This window comes from Phodopus roborovskii, unplaced genomic scaffold (genome assembly GCF_943737965.1).
Source record: "Phodopus roborovskii unplaced genomic scaffold, PHOROB, whole genome shotgun sequence".
NCBI classification, from domain to species: Eukaryota; Metazoa; Chordata; class Mammalia; order Rodentia; family Cricetidae; genus Phodopus; species Phodopus roborovskii.
In genome coordinates this window covers 18,226,216-18,253,084 of record NW_026126517.1, presented here as the reverse complement: position 1 = coordinate 18,253,084, position 26,869 = coordinate 18,226,216, and the positions used below count along the sequence as shown (strand labels likewise).

Genomic DNA, 26,869 nt, shown 5'->3' with positions numbered 1-26,869 from the left:
ACTTAATAGCCCCAGAGAAGCCTTCTGCTGTCTGTCCGTCCCCCTTTTCCACCATGGATGTCAGTTCCTATTGGAGTTGGACTGAATATATTCATGCTCTTCACCTGTTTGAAAATAGCTATCCAACCTCCCCATGCACCCTCTCCTTGTTCCAGCCTTTCAAAACCTTTTATTGATTTCGATGTCACAGGCTCCTAGGACAAGGAGTCTTGGGGGGGCTTATTTCTGTGTCCTGGAGCCAGCCCAATACCAAGATGCTTTTTGTAATGCCAGGTGCTTTGCCAGGCTGACTGTTCCACTTGCTGCAAATTGAAGTTTTTGTATTGAACCCAAAACAGCTTTGTTTCAAAGCCAGTCAGTAGCCTATCGGATTCAGCTACATGAACCTGGATCAAAGCACCTCACCTTTTCCAAGCCTCAGTTTCTTTGATAACAAGATAGGCATTCCTGTGCTAACAGTTTTTGATCCCACACTCAAGGGACCTGTTGAGAAGGGAACACAGGAGGACATTGGTGGGACTATCTAGGCCCAGAGGGAAAGTCATTACCAAATGCCAAGCAAATGTGTTTGCCATGTTTTTTAACTTCTAGAACTAGAAGCTAAATATTCTTCTACTGAGAAGGGGCCAAAGAGGCTAAAGAGATGGCTCAGAGGTTAAGAGTCCTGGCTGCTCTTCCAGAGGTCCTGAGTTCAATTCCCAGCAACCATATGGCGGCTCACAACCATCCATAATGAGATCTGGTGCCCTCCTCTGGTGTACAGGCAAGCCCAAGTGATTTCTGACTCTTCCAAAGATATTTGATGAAAATTAGTTTCACCTGTAAGATTTATTTCTCACTATTTCCATGTTAAGAGAATTTTCCTTAAATATACTTACTTATTTTTAAATATACTTTTATTTTTTTTAAATGTATTTACTTATATTTATGTGTATTGATGTTTTGCCTGCACATATGCCTGTGTACCACATGCATGCAGTGCTCTCAGAGACCAGAAGAGGGCATCAGATCCTCCTGGAGCTGGAGTCACATATGATTTTGAGCCACCATGTGGGTGCTGGGAATTGAACCTTGGTCTTCTGGAAAAGTGCTCTTAACTACTGAGCCATCTCTCCAGCTCCAGGAATTTCCCTTAATTTATGCAAATTCCCTTACATTTACTTGACGTAGTGTCCCTTGGCTTCCTCATTGTCTCTGCTGCAGTTCTGTCTTGGGTAGGTTGCCATGCACAACAGATTTACTTTAAATTGAGGATATAGCAACTCTTCATCCATGCAAAAGTACCTATGGAAAAACCCAAAGGTCACAATATATACCAGACAGAAAGGTCCCTTAAACAACTATTAATTTTGATAATTGAGCAGTCAATATTTAAATTGGATGCTATTCCTGTATAAAGAAAATAAATTATTATAAAAGAAATTTGAAAACCATTCCATTTACAATAGCACCAACATAATATAATTAGCCAGGTGTAGTGGCTCACAAGGGGCTAAGATAGGAGGATACAAGTTCAAGCTCAACCTTTGAATTATTTATCAAAAACAAAAGAATCAATATGATTAGGACTAAATTTAAAAAATGAAACACAAGGGTTCTTCACTAAACTACCTATTGACAGATTTATTGAAGCCCTAAGTAATGGAGAGATACAGTTTTACTCTGTTTTATCTATAGAGTCAATAACATCCCCATTGTAAGTCAGCTTGCCATTTTACCAGAAATTGAGCTGACTGCTGGACATGGCAACACAGACCTGTACTCAGCACCTGAGAGATGGAGGCAGAGAATCAGGAGTTCAAGGCCAGCTTCAATTACATAGTGAATTCAAGGCCATCCTGGGTTCCATGAGGCCCTAGGTCAAATAAAGAAGCATAATGAGGGCTGAAGAGATAGCTCAGTGGTTAGAAGCTGTTGGTACTCATCCAGAGGGTCAGAATTCAATTCTCAGCACCCATGTGGGGCAAATAGTCACCTGTAACTCCAGTTCCAGGGAAGCTGGCCCTCTTGTGGTCTCCATTGGTATAGCATGCACATGATGCACAGACACATACAGGCAAAACACCAATACACATTAAACCAAAATAAATAAATCTTAGAAGACTTTAAAAGCAAATTTTGAATATTTATATGGAAAAAATACTGAAATCATGTTTTAAAAACTTGAAAAGAAATTAGGGAAAGGAAGCTCATACTATTAATTTTAAGGCTTTCTAAAATAACTTGATGATCCAACTCAACCACATACAATGTGAAGAACCAAACTTAGTTACCAAACTAACTGTCCCAGTTCAGGTACTGTGTGACAAACAGTACCGAGACTGCCCTCAAACAGTTCTGAAAACTTGGATCTCCAGCAACATTTAGTTTGCTTCTGGGTCTAGGGGTGGCTGTGCTCATCTGTGTGGCCTCTCCTGTGAGACAGCTGATGGTGTTGGCAGCATTCTGTTTATTTCCTCCTCTTCATTCCTGCATCTGGTGCCTAGAGGCTGCTTATATACCTCTCTGCCTGGGTGGTCTGTCCAAAGGAGGGCTCACCAAAAACAGACTTCCTGCAGGACAGCTTTAGACTCCTACCGAGAATATCCAGAGCACCAAGTGGGAGCCACACAGCTTTGATAATCTAGACTTGGAGGGCCCTCAGAGTCATTTTGTCAACCTTGTATCTGTTAAAAACCAGTGTCCAAGGCCAGTCCATATTCCAAAGCAGACAATTAAATTGTACCTTTATTAGGGAAACATAAAAAGGAGATTATAGATGTCTTTTGAAAATATTACCCAGAGCTGGAGAGATGGCTCAGAGGTTAAGAGCATGGGCTGCTCTTTCAGAGGTCCTGAATTCAATTCCCAGCAACCACGTGGTGATTCACAACCATCTCTAATGAGATCTGGTGCCCTCTTCTGGCTTGCAGGCATACATGCAGGTGGAACACTGTATACAAAATAAATAAATCTTTAAAAAAAAATACCCAAAGCCAGGTGGCGTTAATTCCAGCACTCAGGAGACAGAGGCAGATGGATCTCTGTGAGTTCCAGGCCAGCCCAATCTATAGAGTAAGTTCCAGGGCAGCCAGAACTGATATACAGAGAAACCCTGAAAAAATACCAAAAAAATATATACATACCCCCGAAACAAAGAAGCAAAGGGAGTCTGGAATGAAATTCTCCTAGGACAAAGTGTGGCACAAATGAAAAAGTATCTGAAGAAAGCATAGAAATGCTACCTGAGGAATTTTGAGCCTTCCTAAGGTTTCTAATAACACTCACCATCAGAGAGAAGTGGGTTAGATGAAGTTGGCTGGAGCTTTGTGGTAGGACATTTGCTTTCCACATATGATTCCTTAGGTTCAATGCAGTCCTGCTGAAAATGGGGTGGGGTGGGTGGGTGGGAAATCCAAGGCTACTCAAGGTCCCCAAACTCATGTGCCTGTTCATCTCAGCTTTCAGATCTCTGCCACTACTGTTGCCACTGACTAATATATTATGCCTTCCTCTCTTCCAGCTTTCCTTACTTGTTCCTTAGGGTTGGCTTAGGCACTGGCTCCTCCAGGAATGCCTCCTTCATCCAAGTGTGGGTCCAGTGTCTCTTCTGTGGGGTTCCATGACTCCCTCAACACTTAGTAGTGTCTGCTATTTATCCTTATCTTCATTCCTCTCCCCATTCCTGGAGTCTCAGCTGCTTGCAGACACAAGGCATTCCTTTGAGCCTAGAGACCCCTAGCAAGTGATGAATGACTTAAGCGAGGGGGTGGCATGTTCCTAACCCACCACACAGGACTCAAGACACGAGGGGCTACAAACCCTCTTGCTTTGTCCCAAGATCTTCTGTGCTATACCTCCCTGCACAAGCAAAGTAGAGCTGGGCAGAACTGGTCTGAAGTGTGCTCAGCTGTGGCCTCCCCCCTCAAATCTCCCCAATTCAGCCAGTTCCTCTTCCCAGTTCCTCTCTGGGAGTAAATCAACCCGCTTCCAACTAAAACCTTAGACGCGATAATAGGAGGAAAAAAAAAATAAGTAAGAGTCGAGAGTTGGACAATTGGTGGCAACGAGATGAACATGGATTAATGATGTTAACCTCGTCCTGGCCTTCTCAGCCTGGGCTGGGGAAGGTTCATGGTTGATACCCATTAAAGGGCTTAATGAAATAATTATAATTCACACCCCAGAGCATCAAAGAATCAATACTGGGGAACTCTGAGCCACTCTGGGGGTGGCACCCCACTGTCTTCACAGTTCAGCTCAGCAGGCAGAGTCAGTAGAAGGAAATGCAGTTGACAGGAAAGTTGCATTAAAAGAGGGCAATAATAGATTAAAAGCTGCCGGGATCCTGGTGACTGGATGTCAATATCCTTTATTCCCTGCCTTGCCCCAATTCTGCCCCCTCCATGCACTATTAGTCCAAATCGATAGGCTGTCAATTGACATCACCAGCTACAGCATTAATGCGAGCTCACAAAGGGAGCACGGCCTTATATTATCACTTCTCTAGCTTCCAAATTACCATCTAAATGCAGGCCGCGGGCAGCTTGTGACATGTTAACACTATACACGATTTGTTGGGATTGGTCTAAACATTTCATAGCTATAGATTTCATCATAGACTTGATCACAGAAATAAACTTCCATCCACAGGGAAATTACTAGAAATAATAGAATTAGGCAGTTTGGAATTCCAGAGGGACAATGGAGGGATGATGGAGGAAAAGGTCTCCAGCTGATGGCCTGCTGTGGAGACAGCACTGGTCAAAGGCTACGGTGAAAGGCATTTCACTTGCTCTCAAAAGAACAGGTATTTGAATTTGTCCTAGGTTCATTCTCTATTTTTACACAAGAACTGGGGAGAAGATTCTTTCCCCCATGGCAACCAGAAATATGATGGCTGGTGGTTGAACTGCCGTTTAATCCTAATCCCAGAACTTCAGAGAGTGACTTTCCAAATTTGAAAAGTTGGGTCCTTACAGAGTTGCCTAGAAAGTGAATGTTTAGGGTTGTGCTTCTCAAAAGCTAAATTTACACATTGACAAGCACAGTATGACAGGCGCAAGTGACGGGAATGACTGGATAGTCAGGAGATTCCCCTCCCTGGCAAGTATGACTCTTGCCCAAATGCTGACTCAGACTTCCAGTCTCTATCTGGAGACAATAAATCTGTTGTTTTAAGCTATGTGTCTGGTGATTTTTATAACATCCTTAGGAAATAGTTTACTCATAACTAATGACAGCCCCATTTACTGAGTCCCCTCCCAAGTCAGCTGCAGGAGCTCCATGTTTTGCATACTGGCTCACTCCTGATGATCCTAAGGTCGAGTACTTAACCTTCACTTCTCAGGCAGTTCCAGAAAAGTCATTTGCTCAGCATTGCACACCTTTACAGGTCACATCAGGTCTCTGCACAGAACAGGAGAAATACTAAACCAACCGAAGGAAAAAAAAACAAAAACAAAAAAATCCTTCTGTTCAACTTTCCAAGGTTCAATTAGCTTCTTACTTGTAATTGGCCTTCTTTTCAAGTCTTGTATCTCCTGAGTGGAAGCTATTTGAATTAAGTCCCATTGCAAATATAAATCCAAACATGGCATACCACTACAGCCTCACACTTGCATTCCTTTTGCATCTCCCTAAGTACTGGACTACCTTCCCTACCTAGCCTTAGGTAATTGTAAATAGAGAAACACTCATTTCTGGCCCTTCTCCATCATTCCAATACTTTAACAGTTCCCTCACATTCCCCCTTACAGGGGGACATATTTAACTTGGTGTTAAATGTTAATCACAAAAGACTACTGTTATGTACTTCCATGTCTGCAAAATGTTCAAAATAGATAGCTAAGGGAATATGGAACTAAGAAACTAATTAGTTTTGTTGACTAAATTGTTTTACGTCATTCTGTGAACATGACAAAATAGAGCCAATCAATCAATCAATAAATCAATAAATAAATAAATAAAACAGATGGTATATTAACTGTTAAAACTGTTGTCTTGGGCTGAAGAGATGGCTCAGTGGTTAAGAACACTAGCTGATTTTCCAGAGGTCCGGAGTTCAATCCCCAGCAATCACATGATGGCTGATGACCATTTGTAATAAGACCTGAACTGGTGCCCTCTTCCTGTATGCAGGCATACATGCAAACAGAACACTATACATTAATAAACTAAAAAAATCTTGTAGCCAAGGTTGACCTTGAACTCACTATACAACTACAGATGATGCAGAACTTCTGATCTTTGTCTCCAACCTCCCAAGTGCTATACTACAGCCATGTGATTTGGTGCTAGGAGTGAATCCTATTGGGCAAGCATTACCACCTGAGCCTCAGTTGCCAGCATGTTCTTTCCAAAGATCAGCTCACAAGTGAGTTTACGGTCAAGGTCACTGAGCTTTTGCTTCCTCTACCCACCTTGTTTCTATACTCTCTCTAGTATACCTCCATTCACACTCAATTCTGTACTCCATCCCTAGCAAGGTACTTGCTCATTGTGCTTGGACAGGAAATATGGACGTTTGGGGCTGGCTCAGTCCATCATTAACCTGTCCTTTGTCATGCAACATGTGAAAACAAGCAAAAAGCACCCAATGAAATTGTTCCTGTTGGGTAGTCATGTCTTTAATCTCAACACTCAGGAGGCAAATAGGCAGACCTGAGTTTGAGGGAAGCTTGGTCTACAGAATTCCAGGACAGCTACGCAAAGAAATCATGCTTTGAAAACCCAAGAAAAAAATATTCTGTCAGTTGCTTTATTAATTACTGCCATCTGCTGGACAAAAATGCCTTTAAATCAGTATGCAGAAAACCATCTGAAACAGGTTTTGCCACCCATAGCTCTATTCCAGTCAGAACTAAGACTCTTCCTATAAGCCTAGAACTTAGCACTACATTTAAACTGCAGTACTCACGAATTTTATTGCTTTAGGAAACTGAAAAACGTGGTAATAAAAACACATCATAGTTAAATTTTAACTAGTCTGGTATGGTAGTGAATGTCGGTGACCAGAGTGCTTCCAGGCAAAATTCAGATCAGCTATGACTAAGGTGATATGCTGAACTCTTGAAACAGCCAATTACTTTCCTTGTAAATTAGACTTAAGGATCAAAACGAAATAGCAATGGGAATGATATCACTAAGAACACCCTCTGTCCTCAGTGATTTTGTTTTCCCCAGAAACTACAATGCCCACATGAAAGATTCCCAGTCTGGAAATCCTGGCCTCATATATCCATATACAAATTGAAATATTTAATAACCAGAACACCAAAGCACCAGGCTGTTTCAGGTAAACATTGGAACTAAGCACCAATTATATAAAATTTTAAGTAGTTCCCAAATATCTGAAGATGCATGTGGTCTGTGTTCCACTGACAACAAAACTATATAAATTTACCTTTTCCTAGCATACAGGAAGAATTCTAGAACATAGGAAGTCTCCTGGTTCAATCCAACTGGCATTAGGTAAACTACATACCTGTAACCCCATCCCTAAGCTTTTATACCAATGGGCCAGACTTTGTGGCACTAGTCTAGAAACTGCTATTCCCACTATCAAAGATCAAGTTGCTTTGCTGTGTGCACTAGTGAGCATCTTACTGTACCAGTAAGCAAAGGCTGGCCACTAGGTGGCAGCTCAAGCCTGAAGTTATATAAAACTATTGTTTAGATGTGGATGGAGGGCACCAAGGTGACTTACACCCTGGGATTTATAACCATTGGCCTAGAGATTACCAAGCACCACCCCCAACTAGCATAGAATACTCTACCCTGTCAGCTTCATCTGTTGGTTCTTTCCATTAAGATATCTAGTATATGCAAAGCTGCATGGTCTTAAAATTCCCACCAGCCCAAGGGTTAAAACTAAACTGAAAAAGCCCACTGGAAGGCACTAGAATTGTACTAGGTAGGGCGGCATAGCGCTCATCCCAGCATTTGGGAATTGGTTCCATGTCAGTCTCATGAACAGCATAACTGTCTCAAAAATCACAAGTCAGGACAACTGTATAGTGCCAATTTAAATAGTTTTATTAGACATTCCATTTTCCACCTTATTAGACACTGCATTTTCCATTTAGGATACAGTGCTTATAAAGTGCAATGTTTATTTTATCTGCACATGTTCCATGTTCAAAGTATTTTGAACATGCCCAGTAATTGTAGCAGTTTAAATTTAAAAACTGCCAAGAAACTTTGCTAAATTTGGGTCCTTCAAATGTTTCCCTGTGGAACAATGCTACACTTCTACTTGGACTGATTTAATCCACCTCTTCAATGGTAGGCCCTGAAGAAGCACCACCAGATGGAGGAGCTCCACCACCAGGGAAGCCCCCAGGCATTCCTCCAGGCATGCCACCAGCACTCTGGTACAGCTTGGTAATGATGGGGTTGCAGACTTTCTCCAGTTCTTTCTGCTGGTGTTCAAATTCTTCCTTCTCTGCAGTCTGAGTAGAGAAAAACCAAATTACTAAAGGTCTGCAAAACAGTTAACTCTGTTGTACTGTAAGGCTGCAATTTATTCTCCATTAACATGAACCCATTCCTTTGCTTTAGAGTCACTCAGACATCCAAGGAAGGTAACTGCCAACACTGCTTTATATTCTGGTGGAAACCGCGAATGTTTGGACCATTCATCACAGTGACCCCTAATTTAGTCCAGTTGTACTCAAACATCTTATTGGCAACACAACACCTACCTGATTCTTATCCAGCCAACTGATGATTTCATTACACTTATCTAGAATCTTCTGTTTGTCCTCATCATTGATCTTTCCTTGAAGTTTCTCATCTTCAACTGTTGCTTTCATGTTGAAAGCATAGGACTCCAGTGAATTCTTGGAGGAAACCTTATCTCTCTGCTTCTCATCTTCAGCTTTGTACTTCTCAGCTTCCTGGACCATGCGTTCAATATCCTCCTTGCTCAAGCGGCCTGTTAAGTCACAAAATCAAGAACACGATTTAGAAACTAAAGTCAGAACTTGAGAGATATATATATTTATCAGAAGAAAGTAGTGTCCATACTTACCCTTGTCATTGGTGATGGTGATCTTGTTCTCCTTGCCTGTGCTCTTATCTACAGCAGAGACATTGAGGATACCATTGGCATCAATGTCAAAAGTGACTTCAATCTGAGGAACACCACGAGGTGCTGGAGGGATGCCTGTAAGTTCAAACTTCCCAAGCAGGTTGTTATCCTTGGTCATGGCCCTTTCACCTTCATAGACCTTGAGGGAAAGACACAGTAAGACATCAGACTTAACAGTTCTATAGCTCAATTAATAAGCAAGCTCAGGGGAAGAATTCAATCGCTCAGACATCCAAGGAAGGAACTAGCCAACACAGCATTTCTGGTGGAAACTACGAATGGTTTTGGAATCCATCATCACAGCGATACCTCCTTCCCTGGAATTTCTATACAAAGACAGATCTCTAACCTACCTGAATGAGCACACCGGGCTGATTGTCAGAGTAGGTAGTGAAAGTCTGCGTCTGCTTCGTAGGAATGGTGGTATTACGCTTGATGAGGACAGTCATGACTCCACCAGCAGTCTCAATACCAAGGGAAAGAGGAGTGACATCCAAGAGCAGCAAATCCTGAACATTCTCAGACTTGTCTCCAGACAGAATGGCTGCCTGGACAGCTACAAAAGGAAAAGAAATGTTATATAAACAACTCACTACCAAATCCAGTCACTTCAATGCAGTTCATTCGCTCAGACATCCAAGGAAGGAACTAGCCAACACAGCATTTCTGGTGGAAACTACGAATGGTTTTGGAATCCATCATCATAGCGAATGATATTTGAGGGCCCTCTTTAAAGAGGAATTTTGGAACTGCAAAAAGGCAAGTATGTAGGTGGAGGGGTCTTATCTTACCTGCACCATAAGCAACAGCTTCATCGGGGTTAATGCTCTTATTCAGTTCTTTTCCATTGAAGAAGTCTTGCAGGAGCTTCTGAATCTTGGGGATTCTGGTAGAGCCACCAACCAGGACAATGTCATGGATCTGTGACTTATCTAGCTTAGCATCTCGAAGGGCCTTTTCTACAGGGTCCAGGGTGCCTCTGAACAGGTCAGCATTTAATTCTTCAAATCGAGCACGGGTAATGGAGGTATAGAAATCGATTCCCTCATAGAGAGAATCAATCTCAATACTGGCCTGGGTGCTTGAGGAGAGGGTGCGCTTTGCCCGTTCACAGGCAGTACGCAGACGCCTGACAGCTCTCTTGTTCTCACTGATGTCCTTCTTGTGCTTTCTCTTAAACTCAGCAATGAAATGGTTGACCATTCTGTTATCAAAGTCTTCTCCACCCAAGTGGGTGTCTCCAGCTGTTGATTTGACTTCAAAAATTCCATCCTCAATAGTGAGGATTGACACATCAAAAGTACCACCTCCCAAATCAAAAATCAGCACATTCCTTTCAGCGCCAACCTGTCATTGAAAAAATACTTCAGCTCAAAATCTCTGGTGTGCAAATTAACATTAAGGTAAACATGTACTACTTCAGACACATACCTTCTTATCTAGCCCATAAGCAATAGCAGCTGCAGTTGGTTCATTGATAATTCGAAGCACATTGAGGCCAGCGATGGTTCCCGCATCTTTTGTTGCCTGTCGCTGTGAATCGTTGAAGTAGGCTGGCACTGTGACCACAGCATTAGTAACAGTCTAGAAAACACAATTTGCACAATTGTTAGCAAATTCGTGCATTAAAACATTATGAGGAAAAAGCCAGCCCAGATTGACATTATTTAAAACCCACCTTGCCGAGATATGCTTCTGCAATTTCCTTCATTTTAGTCAGAACCATAGAGGACACCTCCTCTGGGTAGAAACTCTTTGCCTCTCCCTTGTACTCTACTTGGACCTTGGGCCTGCCAGCATCGTTCACCACCATGAAGGGCCAGTGCTTCATATCAGACTGAACAACAGCATCATCAAACCTACGCCCGATTAGACGTTTGGCATCTGAAAAACAAATGCGTTTCATTGTATTCCACAAGGATTGTGATTTTCTAATTATAAACTGTACTTCAGCATACTAAGAGGAGTAGGGAAAGCTGACATCCAGGCAGGCTGTGGCTAACTCTGGAGCAGGAGAGGAATGACCCATATTTTTTTGTTGTGAGCCTAGCCTTTAACGGGTGAACCATCTCTCCAGCCTGAATGGCCCTTACACGATATAAATACTGCCAGTTTTACCAGTCGCAACGTTAATTTCTTAAGCTGCAGCTTTTTAAAAAGCTAGCCCACATAAAAACTATAGCTACTCACCGAAAACTGTGTTCGTGGGGTTCATTGCAACCTGATTCTTTGCAGCATCCCCAATTAATCGTTCTGTGTCGGTAAAAGCAACATAGCTTGGCGTGGTTCTGTTACCCTGGTCATTGGCAATTATCTCCACCTTTCCGTGCTGGAAGACACCCACGCATGAGTAGGTGGTGCCAAGATCAATACCAACGGCAGGTCCCTTAGACATGGTTGCTGAAAGAAAAACGGGAACACGAAAACGGCTAAGCAGCTATCGCGCGGCTTCCAGACTGCAATCGCTATGGTCTCATCACCTAAGGCCACGCGGAAGGCTCAGGGCAGCACTGCTGCAGCCCGGTGGCCGTGCCAAACGTGACAGAGCCCGCCCCTGGCTGAAGGAACCATCTGTCCTGAAGGTCTGCGACAATGGCTGAGCACGTGGCCTCAACTCCGAGCGCCCAACCCCACCCCCGCCAGGGCCGCGTACTGCGGGCACCTCCAGACTTGCCCGCTACTGAGCTATTCCCAGCGGCTAACCCCCCCCCCGGGGCCACCGTCAGAAACGCTGTCGTCTAATCCGCAGACAGAGTAGAGAGCAGCCCGAGCCGCTGCGGCACACCCCTCCCCCGCCACACGGAGCCTCGCGGCCATGGCGGCGCCGCCCTGCCTAAGCCCATCCTCCTCGGCTGCAGCCCGCATTCCCGGAGAGGGCGGCCTAGGCCGCGCCCGCCTCCGCCGCCTCCCCGCCCCGCCGCCCTCTGCAGTGAGCCCGTCACCCACCGCCAACTAAAACCCCAGGCCTCACCTTGCTGGTAGGCCCGGCTGTGCTGGCAACAAGAGCGCACAAACGCCGCAGTCTGCCTCCGCGTTCAATGAGACCGGTTTCCGCCCGCCTCACTGTCTCTTATACCTTGTCTCAGAACCTTCCAGAAGGATCCCGCCCAGTCCCGCTGCCTATCATGGCCCCTTAGCCAATGGACGGTGGGGCCATTCTGACTGCACCAATCAACAACCAGATCGCTGCCTTAGGGCCCGCCCCCGCCCCGCCCCGCCCGGCGATGACGCACGGCCGCAGCGTTCTGGAACTTTCATGCTCGCCCCCGCTCTCCGAACGGCCCGGGGGGGAAAGGGAAGGGCGGGGCGCAGGGAGCCCGCGCGCGGGAGTCCTCTGTCACTCATCGCCGTGGGGGGAGGGGACCGAGTCGGCGGAGTGTACGCATGCGCGCCCAGTCAGCGCGAGCGGGAGGGGGCGGAAGGAAGCAAGCGAAGGGAGGCGGGTGCATTCGCAGCGGACCAATGAGAGCGGTGTTCTCCGCCATGTGGTCCCCTGGGGACCCTGGGCCGCGGGAGAGAAGAGCCTGAGGGAGGGGGAGTCGGGGGAAGAGAAGACGGAAGTGGGGCGAGGACAAAATGGCGGCGAAGGTTGTCGCGCCCCTCCCCCACCCGGCCCTCCGTCCCTTCTCCCTCAGCCCGGCGGGCTAGCGGCCTCAGGCTGCGCGCACCCACGGTGTCTGAGCCCGAGACTTAGTGGGCACCGCGAGGGTAGCAGCTCCTGGTGCCCGGCTTGGAGATGGCCCGGCCGCCGCGCGGCCTCTCAACCCGCAGCCGCCAGTGCGGAGGCCTGGCGTGCCTGGCTTGTACAGGTCCCCACGATGCTCGGTCGTGACCCTCAGGGAAAGAAATGGCCTTGTCTTCCTGACTGACCCCACAGCCGAGCGCCCCTCCCCACCTCCGGACTAGGACAGCGTGGCTTCCGTCCCCTCCCTGCCCCCACCCCGACCTCTCACTTTGTGGGGAAAACTGTGGCAAAGGGTATATTTCTTCTACCCCTGAGGGCGAGCTAGGCATTGGCAATCCTCATTTCCGGCAGCCCTATGTCCTTGATGCAACGATCTCGACCTTTTATTTTCAGGAGCATGAGGTAATGTCTCCCCTGACTTGACTTTTACCAAAAATTAAACGCTCGACCGCACAGAGTCCTTGAAAACGTGACAATGCTTGGACTATGAAACTGCAAAGCATGGAGGCAGGGCATTCGTTCTGGGGCCTTGTCACTAAGCCCGTCTCTCCAGTACGTTCCACGTGTCCTTTCAAAAGGGCAGGGCAGCTATTTGTTAGGTTGTTTTTTAAAAGAATACCGTAGCGACTTTTACTTACGGTGTTTGAATTGGAAGCTCTCCAGACCACGCGAGAAAGGCAATCAGAAGACTGGGGAGGCTTTGTCCTCATCAAAGCCACTAATTACTGAGACAGTCGTAAAGGAATAGTTCTTTTTTCTGTATTTGTGCCTTGGAGTTTCTGGAGGGATGTACTTTTTGTTACTGTTCCAAAAGATCGTTTTAATACTTTTTTCATGTAAATGTAAAAGGTACTTTACATGTAAAATGCATACTTCTTAACGGCTTTTCTAATACCCCCATATTAGAACGTAAGGCACAAACTCATCTTAGATCCCCCCCCCCTCCGCTTTTTTTTTTTTTTTAAGCTACGGTGTAACTGGGTGTGGTGACTCACACTTTTTCAGTCACCACTTAGGAAGTGGAGTACCTAAAGTTCTGCTAGAGCCAGGTTGGACCGTGAGCCTGTCAATCAATTTGTAAATAAAGGTTTAAAAATGAGGAGCCTGACTCTGTTTCACGAGTGTACTTTCTGGGAGGCCGGGGTGGTGAGCACCTGTGACCCTAGCTACTACAGAGGCTGAAACAGAAAGAAAGGCCTGCCTGGACTAGAGAGAGAGTAAAGGTGAGCCAGAGCACCTTAGTGCAACTCTTTCTCAAAATAAGAAATAAAAGCGAGGCCAGATAGGAAGATAGTAAATCCTGAGGATGGGAGAGAGCAGAGAAGACAGAAACTGCCCCTCACCTAGGAATCCACACCTTGGGCCTATGGAAAAACAGGAACTGCAGCTAAATTAACAACTGCTTAATCTCCTCCCTTTCCAGGAATCTCACTAGTAGCCCCATTCACAGGGGGAAAAAAAAGAAAACTTTTGTTAAGCCCCTGGTACGATCCTGGTGGCTCCAGACTTCATCTTATCAGGTGACAATTCCAGCCAAGGCAGCACTGGAGCCAACCTATAATCTCAGTTATCAAAAGAGAGAAGGAGGGGTGGGGGAGGGAGCCGGGAACTGGACCTGCGCTACCTCAGCCTTGTCCAAGCAGCTTCCCTCTGGAGTGAATGGTCCTTAACGCAGACTCAAGGCTGATCAAACTGCTAAGAACAAGCAACTCTTTTTCTTTTTGTTTTGTTGTTTCTTTGTTTTTGTTTCTGTTTTTTCGAGACAGGGATTCTCTGTGTAGCTTTGGAGCCTGTCCTGGCACTTGCCCTGTAGACCAGGCTGGCCTAGAACTCAGAGATCCTCCTGCCTCTGCCTGCCTCTGCCTGCCTCTGAAAGGTGTGTGCCACCGATGCCCAGCTAGAACAAGCGAGTCTTGAGTCTTAAAGGTTCTCACTCTTAAAGGAACCTCACAACATCACCAAGGCTCGGGAAACAAGGAAAGATGAGGTGGAGAGAAGAAAGAGGCTATGAAGGGACAGAGGATTATGGGATGCTTCCAGGCATGACATGTGGCACTCTTGGGGTCTGCTCAAGCCCGATCCTCTAAATAGTCAGTCATAGATGGGGAGGGGCTCAAGGGCCCTGCCTCACCCAGGAGCGAACGGTTTGAAGATTGCTGGTGGAGAGGAAGTGTTTAGTGGGCAACCACTGTTGATTCAAGCCCTGCTCCAGTGGATAACTCCACACTTTGCCCACAAAGGCAGCCTTGGTTATGTCTGGTGAATCCCAAAGTACAAGCAAAAGACGTAAAAGTGGGATGGGGATCTTTTTTGGGGGGAAAGGGGTGCGTAGACAGTTTCTGTATGAAACAGTCCTTCCTATCCAGGAACTCACTCTGTAGACCAGGCGGCCTTGAACTCACAGAGATCTGCCTGCCTCTGCCTCTGCCTCTGCCTCTGCCTCCTGCGGGACCAAAGGCATCCACCATCACCACCCAGTGGGATGGAGACCTTTTAAAAAAGATTTATTTTTATTACTGTGTCTTGTGTGAATATATGTCACCTGTGTGTGGGTGCCCATGGAAGCCAGAAGAGCCTGAAATTAGAGTTCTATTAGGTGGAGGTGAGCCTGCTGACAGTGTACTGGGAACTGAATTCCAGGCTTCCAGAAGAGCAGCAAACACTCTTAACCAATGAACCATCTAGCCAGCCCAGAATGGGATTTGTTGAATGAGAGATCAATGGGGGAGGGGGCTGGCAAGGAGATAAGGGTGGGTGAGGGAGCCTCTGCTTTGCCATCTCCTGTCATGCTGAGCCTACTGAGGAGTTGCCATGAGCAAGGCCCACCCTCCCAAACTGAAGAGATGTATGGACAAGAAGTTATTATTGAAGTTAAATGGTGGCAGACACGTACAAGGAATACTACGGAACTTTGATCCCTTTATGAGTCTTGTGACTGATGAGTGTGTGGCATCTAGTGGGCAACAGAATAACATCAGAATGTTATCATTCAAGGAAACAGCATCATGTATGAAGCTGTTCAGCACAGGAGTTCACGGCTCTCCCCTAAGGGCCTGTTCCACTGTGGTGTAGAATTTGGGTCATGTTTTCATATGAAACTTTGCAAAGTAAACTCTTTTGATACTCAAAGGGGGGCAGGGCATGAAGGGACCAGTGTGACCAGAATTCATTTATATATATATATATATATATATATATATATATATATATATATATATCTGTGGCTTTCTGGCCTAGTGAGAGTTAAGTTCCAGGCTCAAGGGGTTAGGTTATGATACTCGATACCCTCCTCTGAGCTCATAAAGCTTACAGGCACACACTGCTGCATATGACACACCATACAAGCACACATGCACAATTTTTAGATAGCAGAACACTTAACCTCAGCTTCTGGTTGCTCAAACAGTGTTCTAGGATTTGAACTGTGGTTTGGCTTATTTATTTATTTATTTATTTATTTATTTATTTATTTATTGTGTATGCAGTGTTCTGTTTACATGTATGCAAAAGAGGGTGCCAGATCTTATTACAGATGTTGTGAGTCACTGTGTGGTTTCTGAGAATCGAACTCAGGACCTCTGGAGGAGAAGCCAATGCCCTTAACTGTTGAGCCATCTCTCCAGCCCTGAACTGTGTTTTCACTATTAAAAGCACAAAGAGCTAGCTGGAAGGCTTAGTGGGTAAAGTGCTTGCCATACACGCACGGATGTGTGAGTTTGATTCTTAGAAGGAAGAAAGGGCAAACTGATCCTACAAAGGGGCACCCTGACCTCTGTAAGCACACCATGGCATGAGTGTCCCCTCCCCTGCAAAAAATAAAATTAAGACAAAATACAAGCAGAAAGTAAATGTTGTTTCTTTGCTTCTAGCCACTCAAGGTTTCCACTGCAAACTTACTTACTTATTCAAGATCTGAAATTAACCAAGCATTGTGATGCAGTCCTACCACCCCAGCAGACAGGAAAACCCATAGTTCTAGGCCAACTTGAGCTACACACTGAGACTGTAAAAAACAAAACAAAACAAAAACAGCAGGGTGCTTGTACACACCTGTAATCCCAGTAATCAGGAGGCAGAGGTCTAAGGATCATTTCAAGTCTGAGGCCAACCAAATCCACACAGTGAGACCCTCGGTCCTAGTTCACTTCCTTTTACTATGACCAAAAGCAGCACAGGAGGAAAGGGTGTGTTTCCTTATGTGGCTGTAGCCTGTCAACCAGAAGAAACTCAAGGCAGGAACCTGGAGTTAGGACTGAAGCAGAGACCAGAGGAACACTGCTTACTGTCTTGCTCTCTGTGGCTTGCTTGGTATTTTTGTTTTTCTGATTTTTTTTTTTTTTTTTTTTTTTTTTTTTTTGTGTGTGTGTGTGTGTGTGTGTGTGTGTGTATATAGAATCCAGGATGACCTGCCCAGGGGTGATACCACAACCACAATGGTCTGGGACCTCTCACATCAATTATTAATCAAGAAAATGTCTATTGGCAGTGGTGGTACACATCTTTAATCCCAGCACTTGGGAGGCAGAGTGAGTTCCAAGGACAGCCCAGGCTACACAGAGAAACCCTGTCTAGAAAAAGATGGGGGAAGGAGGAGGGAAGGAGCCACATCCCGACCCCAAATCTTAAGAAGTAAGAATTATCATGATTTTCATTTTGTAGATGAGGAAATAATTAAATGATTTCTTTTTTTTTTTTTTTAGGATGGGGATTCTCTGTGTAGCTTTGGAGCCTGTCCTGGAAATTGCTCTATAGACCAGGCTGTCCTTGAACTCTACCTGCCTCTGCCTCTGGAGTGCTAGTATTAAAGGTATGCACCACCCCTGCCTGGCATGGGTAATGACTAAACTGGCAAACCACAAGGTAGGATCATTAATCAGATTTGTTTGTTTGTTTGTTTAATCTAAAATGTTTGTTGGGATTGCTTCCCTGTTGACTGAGATCTTTTAGCTCTGCTTCCTCCAGAGGGAAAGTCCTTCTGTAAACTTTGTCTTTCTTCCTGAAGCCCTCGGAGGCCAGCAGAGCTGCCAACACACAAGACCATGGTTTGTGGCTGAAGGCTATGGTGATTCCCTGGCATCGCAGGCAGTTAGTTCACTTCCTGAAGGCAGGAAAGGGCTCTGTACCAGGCCCTGCTTCTTGTGTTTCCTCTTGTCTTCTGGAGAGGAATGAAGTAAGTCCTTATGAAGAGCATGCCTTCCTGGAATTAGGAATTTAACTCAGTCTGACTGCAGTATCTGTCTTTCTAAAACGTTTTGTTTTCCACTGCCTAAAATCCCAGCATTGATAGGAAAGGTAAATAAATCACATTTAAATGAAGATTGGACTGTGTGGCTTTCATAGCCTCTCAGAATCCCAAAGTCTATGACACATTAGCTCCTGGAATGCCTTGTCAGTACGATGCACACAGTCTTGCTTTGGAGAGCAGTGTTGGGAAGCATGGGCTTTGAAGTTACATCAGAATTGAAATTCCAGGCATTTTCTGGTGTGGTGACATAGTCTTAACATGTACGCTTGGTACTTAGTATATAGCCCATGGTGGTCTCAAACTCATAGCAATCCTCCTGTCTCAGCCTCCTGAGTACTATGGTTGCAAGTGTGTATAACACTTGAACCATCTGTTTCTCTTTCTACAGTGCAAAGCCTTCAGAGCTTTAGAGGGTAAATAAAATGAATAGGACTTTACTATTTTTCTTAAAGGCATAAAGAAGAATTACATAGTGTGGGAGCTTCTACATAAACATTTTCTTAACACAGAGTCTCCCCATTTAACTGGCTTGGAACTACATGTAGTCCCATATGTGGCCTAGACCTCACAAACATTCATGTGCCGCCATCTCCCTATAACTGGAATTATAGTTGTGTGCCTTGGGACCTAGTTTAAAGGGTTAGGGCTGGGAGTTGTGGCATATGCCTTTAATATACCAGCACTCGGCAGGAAAGAGATGGGTGGATCTATGTGATGCCAGCATGGCCTACAAAGTAAGTTCTAGTCTAGGTAAGGCTACATTGAGATCCTGCTTTAAAACAAACAAAGAGGGTGTTGGTGGCACGTGCCTTTTATCCCAGCACTCAGGAGGCAGAGGCAGGTGGATCTTTATGAGTTTGAGTCCAGACTGTTCTACAGAGCTAGTTCCAGGACAGGCTCCAGTGCAATACAGAGAAACCCAGTCTCAAAAATAAATAAATAAATAAATAAATAAATAAATAAATAAATAAATAAAAGAAGCAAACAGATGAACAAACAAAACCCCAAATATGAAGATGTGATGGCTCATACCTTTAACCCCAGCACTTGGACAGCAGAGGCAGGTGGATCTCTGAGTTCTAGGCCAGCTTACACAGTCAAAGCTGTTACACAGAGAAACCCTGTCTCAAAACAAATAAACAAACAACAATAAAGATTGTTCAGCTGAGTGTGGTGGTTCCTGTGCAATCCCAAAACTTGGGAGGCAGAGGCAAGAAGCTTGCCATGAGTCTGAGGCCAGCCTAGAACTGAGGCCCTCAATCCTGCCTCAGGTGGGGAAGAAAAGAGAGAAGGCAAGGAGGGAGGGAGGAAGGGACAGAAGGAAGGAAGGAGGAAAGAAAGGAAGGAAGGAAGGAAGAAAGGATTATTCAGGGCCAAAGAATGGTGACCTTACATGCAAATTCCATCAAAAACAGCCCCTCCTGGAACCAAGGACAGGGTTGAAAACTGCAGTATGCAGCCTGATTTCTCAAGACCTGAATGAGTTTACTGCTTTCCCTTAGGAATGATCCAAAATAATATTAGTATTTTGCTTTTCTAACTGTAGCAAAGTATAAATTATTTCACTTAAACATGAAGACATACATGTGAGTCATCCTAACATCATTTTCTCTCATTACACTACACAGAAGAAATTAAGGAAAACAAATATTTATCTACACTGAACATTAAAACCAGCCTACTGTGTAACTGCAGAATTCTGCTCGTAACTCTTACTACAGGTTCTGTGTGTGGAGCAAGGACCCAGTACACACTTGTGTCTCCTTATGTGACTAGGATGCCAACTATTTTACACAGACTTTGTTGTTTTGTTCTTGCTTTGAAACAGGATCTCACTATGTAGTTTTTGCTGGCCTGGAACTCTCTCTGTAGACCAGGCTGACCTCAGCTCACAGGTCACAGCTGCCTCTGTCTCCTGAATACTGGGATTAAAGCTGCAGGGTACTACCCTACTCAGCTTGTCTTAGGCAGCCAAGATTGTGCATGACATGTCTATAGACATCGTAGCCTTGGCTGGCCTGAAATTCATTATGTAGCTCAGGCTAACTTGTCTCTTTCTATCTTTAGTCGAGTTCCAAAGATTGAACCCAGGCTGGCTTATATTTTGATTTTTCAAGACAGGGTTTCTCTGTGTAGCCCTTGGTCGTCCTGGAACTCTGTAGACCAGCCTGGCCTCAAACTTGATAGACATGTGAGCCACGACCACCTGGCCCTGAACTCAGGTTATTAAACAAGCAAGGCAAGCTCCTTTACCCAAGGAGCCCTGCATGGACCCCTGAGGCACCTTGAGCAAGCCTGAGCTGTTGGCTGGAATATTCTGCAGCTTCAGCTGGAACATCTTGCCCCAGAGTTGTTATTGGTTCTCTTACTCATTTGCTAACACACATCTGCTGGAGAGAAGCTAAGCCTGAGAACTTTCTTGACCCTGGGTTGTTTTCCACTGTGCTGTGAGTCGGTATATAAGCCTGTTCCTTCCCCTTAATAAACTGCATTCTTGTTGCACAAATGACCTGCTATCTTGTCTCTTATTTAAATCTCTAGGTCTTCGCCCGATTAGTGGAACAAACAGATTGTAGCGCAGGTGGTACAGAGGCACCTTGCCTACCCAAGTTTATCCATAATATCTCACTTTTTAAATAAAATTTTATTATTTATTTATTTATTTATTTATTTATTTTGAATGTGCATTGGTGTTTTGCCTTGGGTGTCAGGTCCCTGAAACTGGAATTACAGACAGTTATGAGCTGCCATGTGGGTGCTGGGAATTGAACCCAGGTCCTCTGGAAGAGCAGTCAGTGCTCTTAACCACTGAGTCATAATACCTCATTTTTAAAAATATTTTTGAGACAGTGTCTTATGTTGCCCAGGCTGGCCTCACTATGCAGCTGAGGATGAACTTGAACTCTAAGTGTTAGAATTAAAGGTTGGTGCTACCATGCCTGGCTTCAAATTCCATGTAAAACATCCTTGTTCAATCCTGTAGGGTAGAGAAGAGATGTTACACGAACCATCTTCTCCATTAATTTTTGTTATTATTATTACTATTATTATTATTGGGTTTTAGAGGTCTCACCACGAAGCCCTGGCTGGTTGGGAACTTCCTTCCTATGTGGACCAGACTGGACTTGAACTCAGAACTGTTTCCACAGTCTCCCAAGTGCTGGGTGTTTTGTTTTGTTTGTTTCGTTTTGTTGTTTTTAATATAAATTAAAATCATTGTCAAAGGTGCTTAGTGGTTAAACAGGTGGTGGTGGTGCACACCTGTAATCCCAGCACTGGGGAGGCAGAGGCAGGCCGATCTCTATGAGTTGGAGGCCAACCTGATCTACAAGAGCTATATCCAGGACAACTTCCAAAGCCCCAAAGAAACCGCATCTCGAAAAACCAAAATTAAAAAAGTTTCTGATTCCTCTATCCAGGAATGGTGACAAAAAAATGAGATATAAATGGAGAGAGCTGATATGTAGCACAGCTGTAGGGCCTTTGACTAGTTCTGTTAGGCCATGGGTTTCGATACCCGCTGGCAGGCTGGCAGGAGAACAAGGGAGAAGAAAGTTAGCCTTAAATAATTATAAACACAATTCTTGGACAGGGGTTTTGTTTCATTATATTTTTGAGAAAGGGTCTCATTGTGTAGCCTATGCTGGCTGAACTCAACTTGTTTATACTTTTACTTATTTATTCGTTCATTTATTTATTTTTCTGAGACAGGGTATGAGTAGCTTTGTAGCTACGTGTAGCTTTACTGTGTAGCCTTGGCTGGCCTGGAGTGTGCTATAGGGACAAGGATGGCCTTGAACTCGTAGGGATCAGTCTGCCTCAGCCTTTGGAGTACTGGGATTAAAGATGTGTGCTACCATGCCCAGCACTATTTTCCTTTTATTTGTGTTCTGCCAGACAAGTATGTTTGGTTCAGCACATGACCACAGTGCCTGAGGAGGCCAGAAGAAGGTGTCAGATCTCCTGGAAGTAGGGTCACAGATAGTTGAGAGCCACTATGTGGGTGCCAGGAATCAAGCCTGTTTCCTCTGGAAGAACAACTAGTGTTCCTAACTGCTGAACCATCTCTCCAGAACCAGAACTTTCTATGTAGTCCAGGCTGACCTCAAACTCCCAGTGATCCACTTACACGTCAACTCTCCGAAATAGAAAATAAATAAATAGATAAATAAAATGAGAATGCAAACATCTTTTTATAGAGTTAATATGAGAATGAAGTTAAGATAAAATGTGTAACATATTTAGAGTTTTGGGGTTAGGGAAGGAAAAAGCTAACTATAGTGAAATTTCCTTGTAATGTCAGTACTCTAGGAGGAAAGACAGGAGGGTCAGAACCTTGGGGTAATCCTTAGTTAGAAGTATTTAGCCAACCTGGGCTACAGGAGACCCCAACTTTAAAGGAATAGTGTCTGTTACATGATGTTTCAGTACGTGATAGCTACTTTTATTGTTCGCTCTCTTTCATGCATGCCAGGCTGGGTGAACTTGAACTCCTGCCTCCAGCTGAGTGGTAAGATTGCAGGGATGTACCACAGCCTGTGTGGAAGTCTGTGAAGTTGTTTCCAGATTTCTGTGACTCTCAGGGGCTACTTCTCTTTTCACAACCCTTAGTTGGTACTTAGTCTTGGCACAAAACACTGGCTTCATAATTACTATTTGCTGATTTTTGACAAAGACCTTGAGAGCTGTTGCCTCTGTGGCACTTAACACTCAACATCTTGCCTTGAGAGGAAAAAAAAAGAACTTCATAAACTGATGAACCCGCCTGCTTTAACTACTAGCTGGCTTTAATTAATTTGGCCATGATGATTTGGGTCAGTGGTCTTTCACCTGGAATCTTTGGGGTTAACAACAACCTTGTGACTGAACTCAGTCACTAATAGATCACATTTGGCCTGAGTTCTGTCCTTTTGGCAGCAGGTATAAATACATTTCCAGTGCAGGTTACATGAGCCCCAGCCTCTGCTATAGTGCTGTCTTCCCTTATTTATTTTTTCATTGCTGATACAAATGGAGTTACAATCAATAACTGCTTTTGTGACACGTACCATCCCAGTTACAAGGCAACAAAGCAGATTGACACATGAACAGCTTAACACCAGAAATGAAGCAAACTATAAATACCTTTTGGAACAGAATTCTGAAATGCTTTGCATACAATATAACAATAAACACATTGATTTTACTATTTTACAGATTTAAGTTTGGCTTATATATTTTATTGAAATGGTTACTCCTTGAATCTTTGAATGTCCACACTCTTCAATTTGCGTTTTCTTCTTACAAACCTTTTTTTTTTTTTTTTTTTTTTTTTTTTTTGGCTTCTGTCCATCAGTTTTTTTGTTTTGTTTTTTTCTTTTCTGTTTGTTTCCCATTAAAGACTCAGTCAGCTTGGTTTGCAATGTCAGTGGAATAAGGTTTGGACCAGTCGTGGCTCTCACTTTATCTTCAGCCCACACTCTGTCTTAATGAAGCCTGAATGCCTGATTCAAAGGGAAGGGGCTCTGTCACTGCTAAGACTTCAGTGCCTTATCTCTCAGAATTTCTCAGCTCCTAGTACAATCTGTTTTGTATATATGTATTGTAATTTTCCATTGGGAATGAATTTCAAAGGATTTTGGTTATTCGATGGCATTAGTCTCCAATACCACATTTAAATAATCAGGATTTCCTTCTCAGACAAAGGGGTCTGATCTCTGCCCTGAAAGCACGGACAGGAACCCTGATGCTCAAAGCCAGGAAACAGTGGGAAAATTGCTAGTGACAACCCAGCTGTCGCCTTCATTGTAAGCTTGTTTGGCTCAGGGACTCCAGGGAGGAGAATTCTCAGAATTACATAGCAGAAGGGACATGTTGCCTGGATACCATCCTCCAGGAAGAATAAAAATGTAGTCAGAGTAAAGGGCTTAAAAAAAAAAAAATTCTTACAATGAGATAAGAGTTAGTATAAGAAGCATTTCAAATATGACCATTTTCTCAAATGAACAGGCATTTGTTTTATTCCTCCAATGTCTCTTATTTCTACCTCTTTCAAAGAAGACAAAACTCAGGTTAAGATCGTCACTTTAGCATGCATGAAGCCCACCCAAACGAACCCAGACAATTTAACGCAAGCATCATTTCCCAGGCACTTAAGAAGGAAATGTACATATGTTCTGCAAGGACACTCTTATGCGAGCTAAATGTAGGAATAAAAAGCCAGAGAAATGGGGCAATATTGAGCATCAGGCTTTCCCCTGCCAGCATCTGAGGGCCACTCCAGAGACTGCTTAATCATGGTAGTCGCTGCTTCTGCTTTCCTCTAGCCTTTGTCCTGGTCAACAAAAGGAAATGCACTGCTCCACCCACCATGATCTGCTGACTTTGCCTTGTGCCTTGAAGGGTTAGTTCAGGTTTAGTAGCTATGGTGGAGGTAATCTACTTGTCAAAATTGTTTAAAAGGCAAGTTACTTAGCCGGGCGGGTGTAGGGGGGCCACTGGCTGCTTTTTGCTTTTGTTTTTAAATTGCTTGGGCATCTTTCTTCTTCCATATATGAGTTGTTTGGGTAGTTTTGCTGGTGAATTCTTTCTCCTAACTCCCAAATGTCAACAACAAAAAAAGACATTAGCTGAACCCTCTCCCTCCACCCACTTGTTTTTCTCGCCACCTGCTCACTAATGGTAGTTTGTTCCTTCCAGCCCACAGCTACACTTTTCTTGGAGGCTAAGGCTGAGAAGAAAGACATTGTGGCTCTCTCTGGTTCAGCCTCTCAGTGGGGAGTGATGGGGCACATATTTTCAATGCCTTTAGGAAATGATCTCTGGAAATTTAAGGCCTAGAATCACCAAAGGTCCCACATTCATTTACATCCTTCTGAAATGAAAGAAACAGAGGAATCTCCACATTCAGGCCAGTATTAAATGTCCTTTGACCTACCGAGGGAAAGGTCTAATTTCCCTCTCTATTCCAATCAGTCTTGAAATTCTGGTTTCACGTGTTCTCCAAAAGAGGAGCAGGAAGTGATATGCAAGGCGATCTTCCAACTTCCCTAAGAGACTTTCTCTAGAGGATTCTTTCCCTAGGGACATTCATTAAGTGACATGTAGTGAATATTTATTTCTTCTAGAAACATCTAGTAGAGTAGTCTTCAGGGACATCAGGTTTGAGTAATGACCTGCAACTGCACCTGGATATATTTTTGATATCTGTTATCAATACTCTCAACATTAAAATTCAAACTTCTTCAGAGAATCATGTCCCATCTTGGTTGGACTCTTTTCTTATTTATTATTTTAGGGTTCCACAGAAATAGGAAGGTTGGTTGTAAATAAGGAAAGTGAAACTTAATCATTTTTCTCTGTCTCCCACTGTTTCAAATCCCCCCCCAAAGTAATGTTCAAACCTTATGATCCATGACGTCAAGGTAGAATAAAAAGTGTTATTTTTTTCTTTCTCTCTTTCTTTCTCTTTTTAATGTGAGTTTCTTAGAAGCAGTTGTCTCAGTACATGTTGCTGAGAGGTGTAATATAAGGCTGTGGGTTTCTGTTTTGACTATCTGAATAATCACGATAATCCAATACATTTGCAGAAAGGAATAAAAAATTGATCTATGAGATTCCCATTTCTTCTTGACTAAGGTGACTTGCAACATTCCTAGTAAGATGTTTCAGGTGTATGCAACCTCACCTTTCCCTTATTTTCACAACAAATCCTGGTCAGCAAAATAGGTTGGGCCCCTCCTTCCCTCCACCTCTGTTATGAAGGCACAGCAAGGTGCCTTTTTAGGGACAACCAGCCTACATCCTTTGTTTGGTGTCCTATAAGAAAAGTGCTCATCAGAACCGGTCCGCGCCATGTTGGCAGCTACTTAAGTGAGTTCTTATCTGGTTGAGGGGCTTGTGTGGCTGGTGAACGAGCTCCAGTGGCTAGGCTAAGATCCTGACTTCCGGAAAAGCACAAGTCAAGTCCACTGTAATTCAGACAGTTTGGAAGGCTTTGCTCTGGCTGGGGATTGTGCTGAGTGTGGTTTCTGCTTTGGTCAGGGTCGTGTGGTGCACTTTCTTTGGTTCAGAAACTCTTGCTTCTGGTCCTATTAGACTGTACGCCTGGGTGGCTAGCCCCTGCTGGGGCGCAGCTTCACTGGACAGTGTCCTCTGGCTTCTTGAGGCGCTATTCCCTGTGGAGCGGGTAGAGGAAGAGCCAGAGCGTGAGCTCCTGGAGCCCGAGGAAGAGGAGCTAGGCTTCACAAGGCGGGCTCTGGGGGCTTCTGCGTCTTCTCTGGAAGGGAAAAATGAACAGACAGCAAAGATAAACTTTAGTACTGCCAGGGTGTGATGACTCCAGATAAAGTTACTTCCTCCTGAGATTTTTTTTTTTTTTTTCTTCAATAAATTCCTCAAGCCAAAAACCTCGGAAGGCAGCCAGTTAAGGAAGTAAGCATTTCCTTGTTTTGTAAGACTTAATGCCCAGTTTAGGAAAATGTTTGTTGTGTGACAGCCAGAGGTCCAGCCATTTGCACCAGAAGGATACAGCTCAAAATGAGATGGTCTGGATAGAATTGCCTTGATTTGCAGTCTGTGTATTTAAATCCTTTCATGTCCTGTAGGTTATACCATCCTTTATTATATACCCCTTTTAAGTGGGGATGAATCAGAAGTAAAGTTGAGAATTATGCTGGTTGATTGTTAGCTTGACTCAAGGCAGAGTCACCTGCAAAGAGGGGCCTTCAACTGAGAAAACTGTCTCTGTCAGACTGCTGGCCTTTTGGCAAGTCTGTAGGGCATTTTCTGGATTAATGAGTGATGCTGGAGAGCACAGCTCACTGTGGGTGGGGCAATCCTCAGTAGATGATGCTGTTATGTAAGAAAGCAAGCTGAGCAAGCTATG

At 44.3% G+C, this 26,869-nt stretch overlaps 2 protein-coding genes and 2 non-coding genes across 6 annotated transcripts in view; all 4 read right to left on the bottom strand.

Annotated features, from left to right (window-relative positions):
* Positions 1-8,000: 8,000 nt before the first annotated feature.
* Positions 8,001-12,207, bottom strand: Hspa8 (heat shock protein family A (Hsp70) member 8). The gene is made up of 9 exons (XM_051197159.1): positions 12,045-12,207; positions 11,264-11,473; positions 10,752-10,957; positions 10,505-10,657; positions 9,865-10,420; positions 9,427-9,629; positions 9,014-9,212; positions 8,685-8,917; positions 8,001-8,432 (listed from the first exon to the last, which is right to left on the bottom strand). Exons 2-9 carry the CDS (start codon positions 11,466-11,468, stop codon positions 8,247-8,249), a joined length of 1,941 nt encoding a protein of 646 aa, XP_051053116.1. The 5' UTR covers positions 11,469-11,473; positions 12,045-12,207; the 3' UTR covers positions 8,001-8,246.
* Positions 9,294-9,379, bottom strand: LOC127232026 (small nucleolar RNA SNORD14). The gene has a single exon (XR_007835327.1). It is a non-coding gene; the product is annotated as a small nucleolar RNA SNORD14 (small nucleolar RNA).
* LOC127232027 (small nucleolar RNA SNORD14) lies at positions 9,698-9,783 on the bottom strand. The gene has a single exon (XR_007835328.1). It is a non-coding gene; the product is annotated as a small nucleolar RNA SNORD14 (small nucleolar RNA).
* Positions 12,208-22,972: 10,765 nt separating the features above from the next.
* Positions 22,973-26,869, bottom strand: part of Clmp (CXADR like membrane protein) — a 103,405-nt gene continuing 99,508 nt past the window's right edge. For all 3 annotated transcript variants that reach the window (XM_051197156.1, XM_051197158.1, XM_051197157.1), the window contains one exon: positions 22,973-26,260. In XM_051197156.1, the coding sequence (XP_051053113.1) occupies positions 25,960-26,260 (301 nt within the window). In that variant the 3' untranslated portion in view covers positions 22,973-25,959. The remainder of the gene's footprint in view (positions 26,261-26,869) is intronic.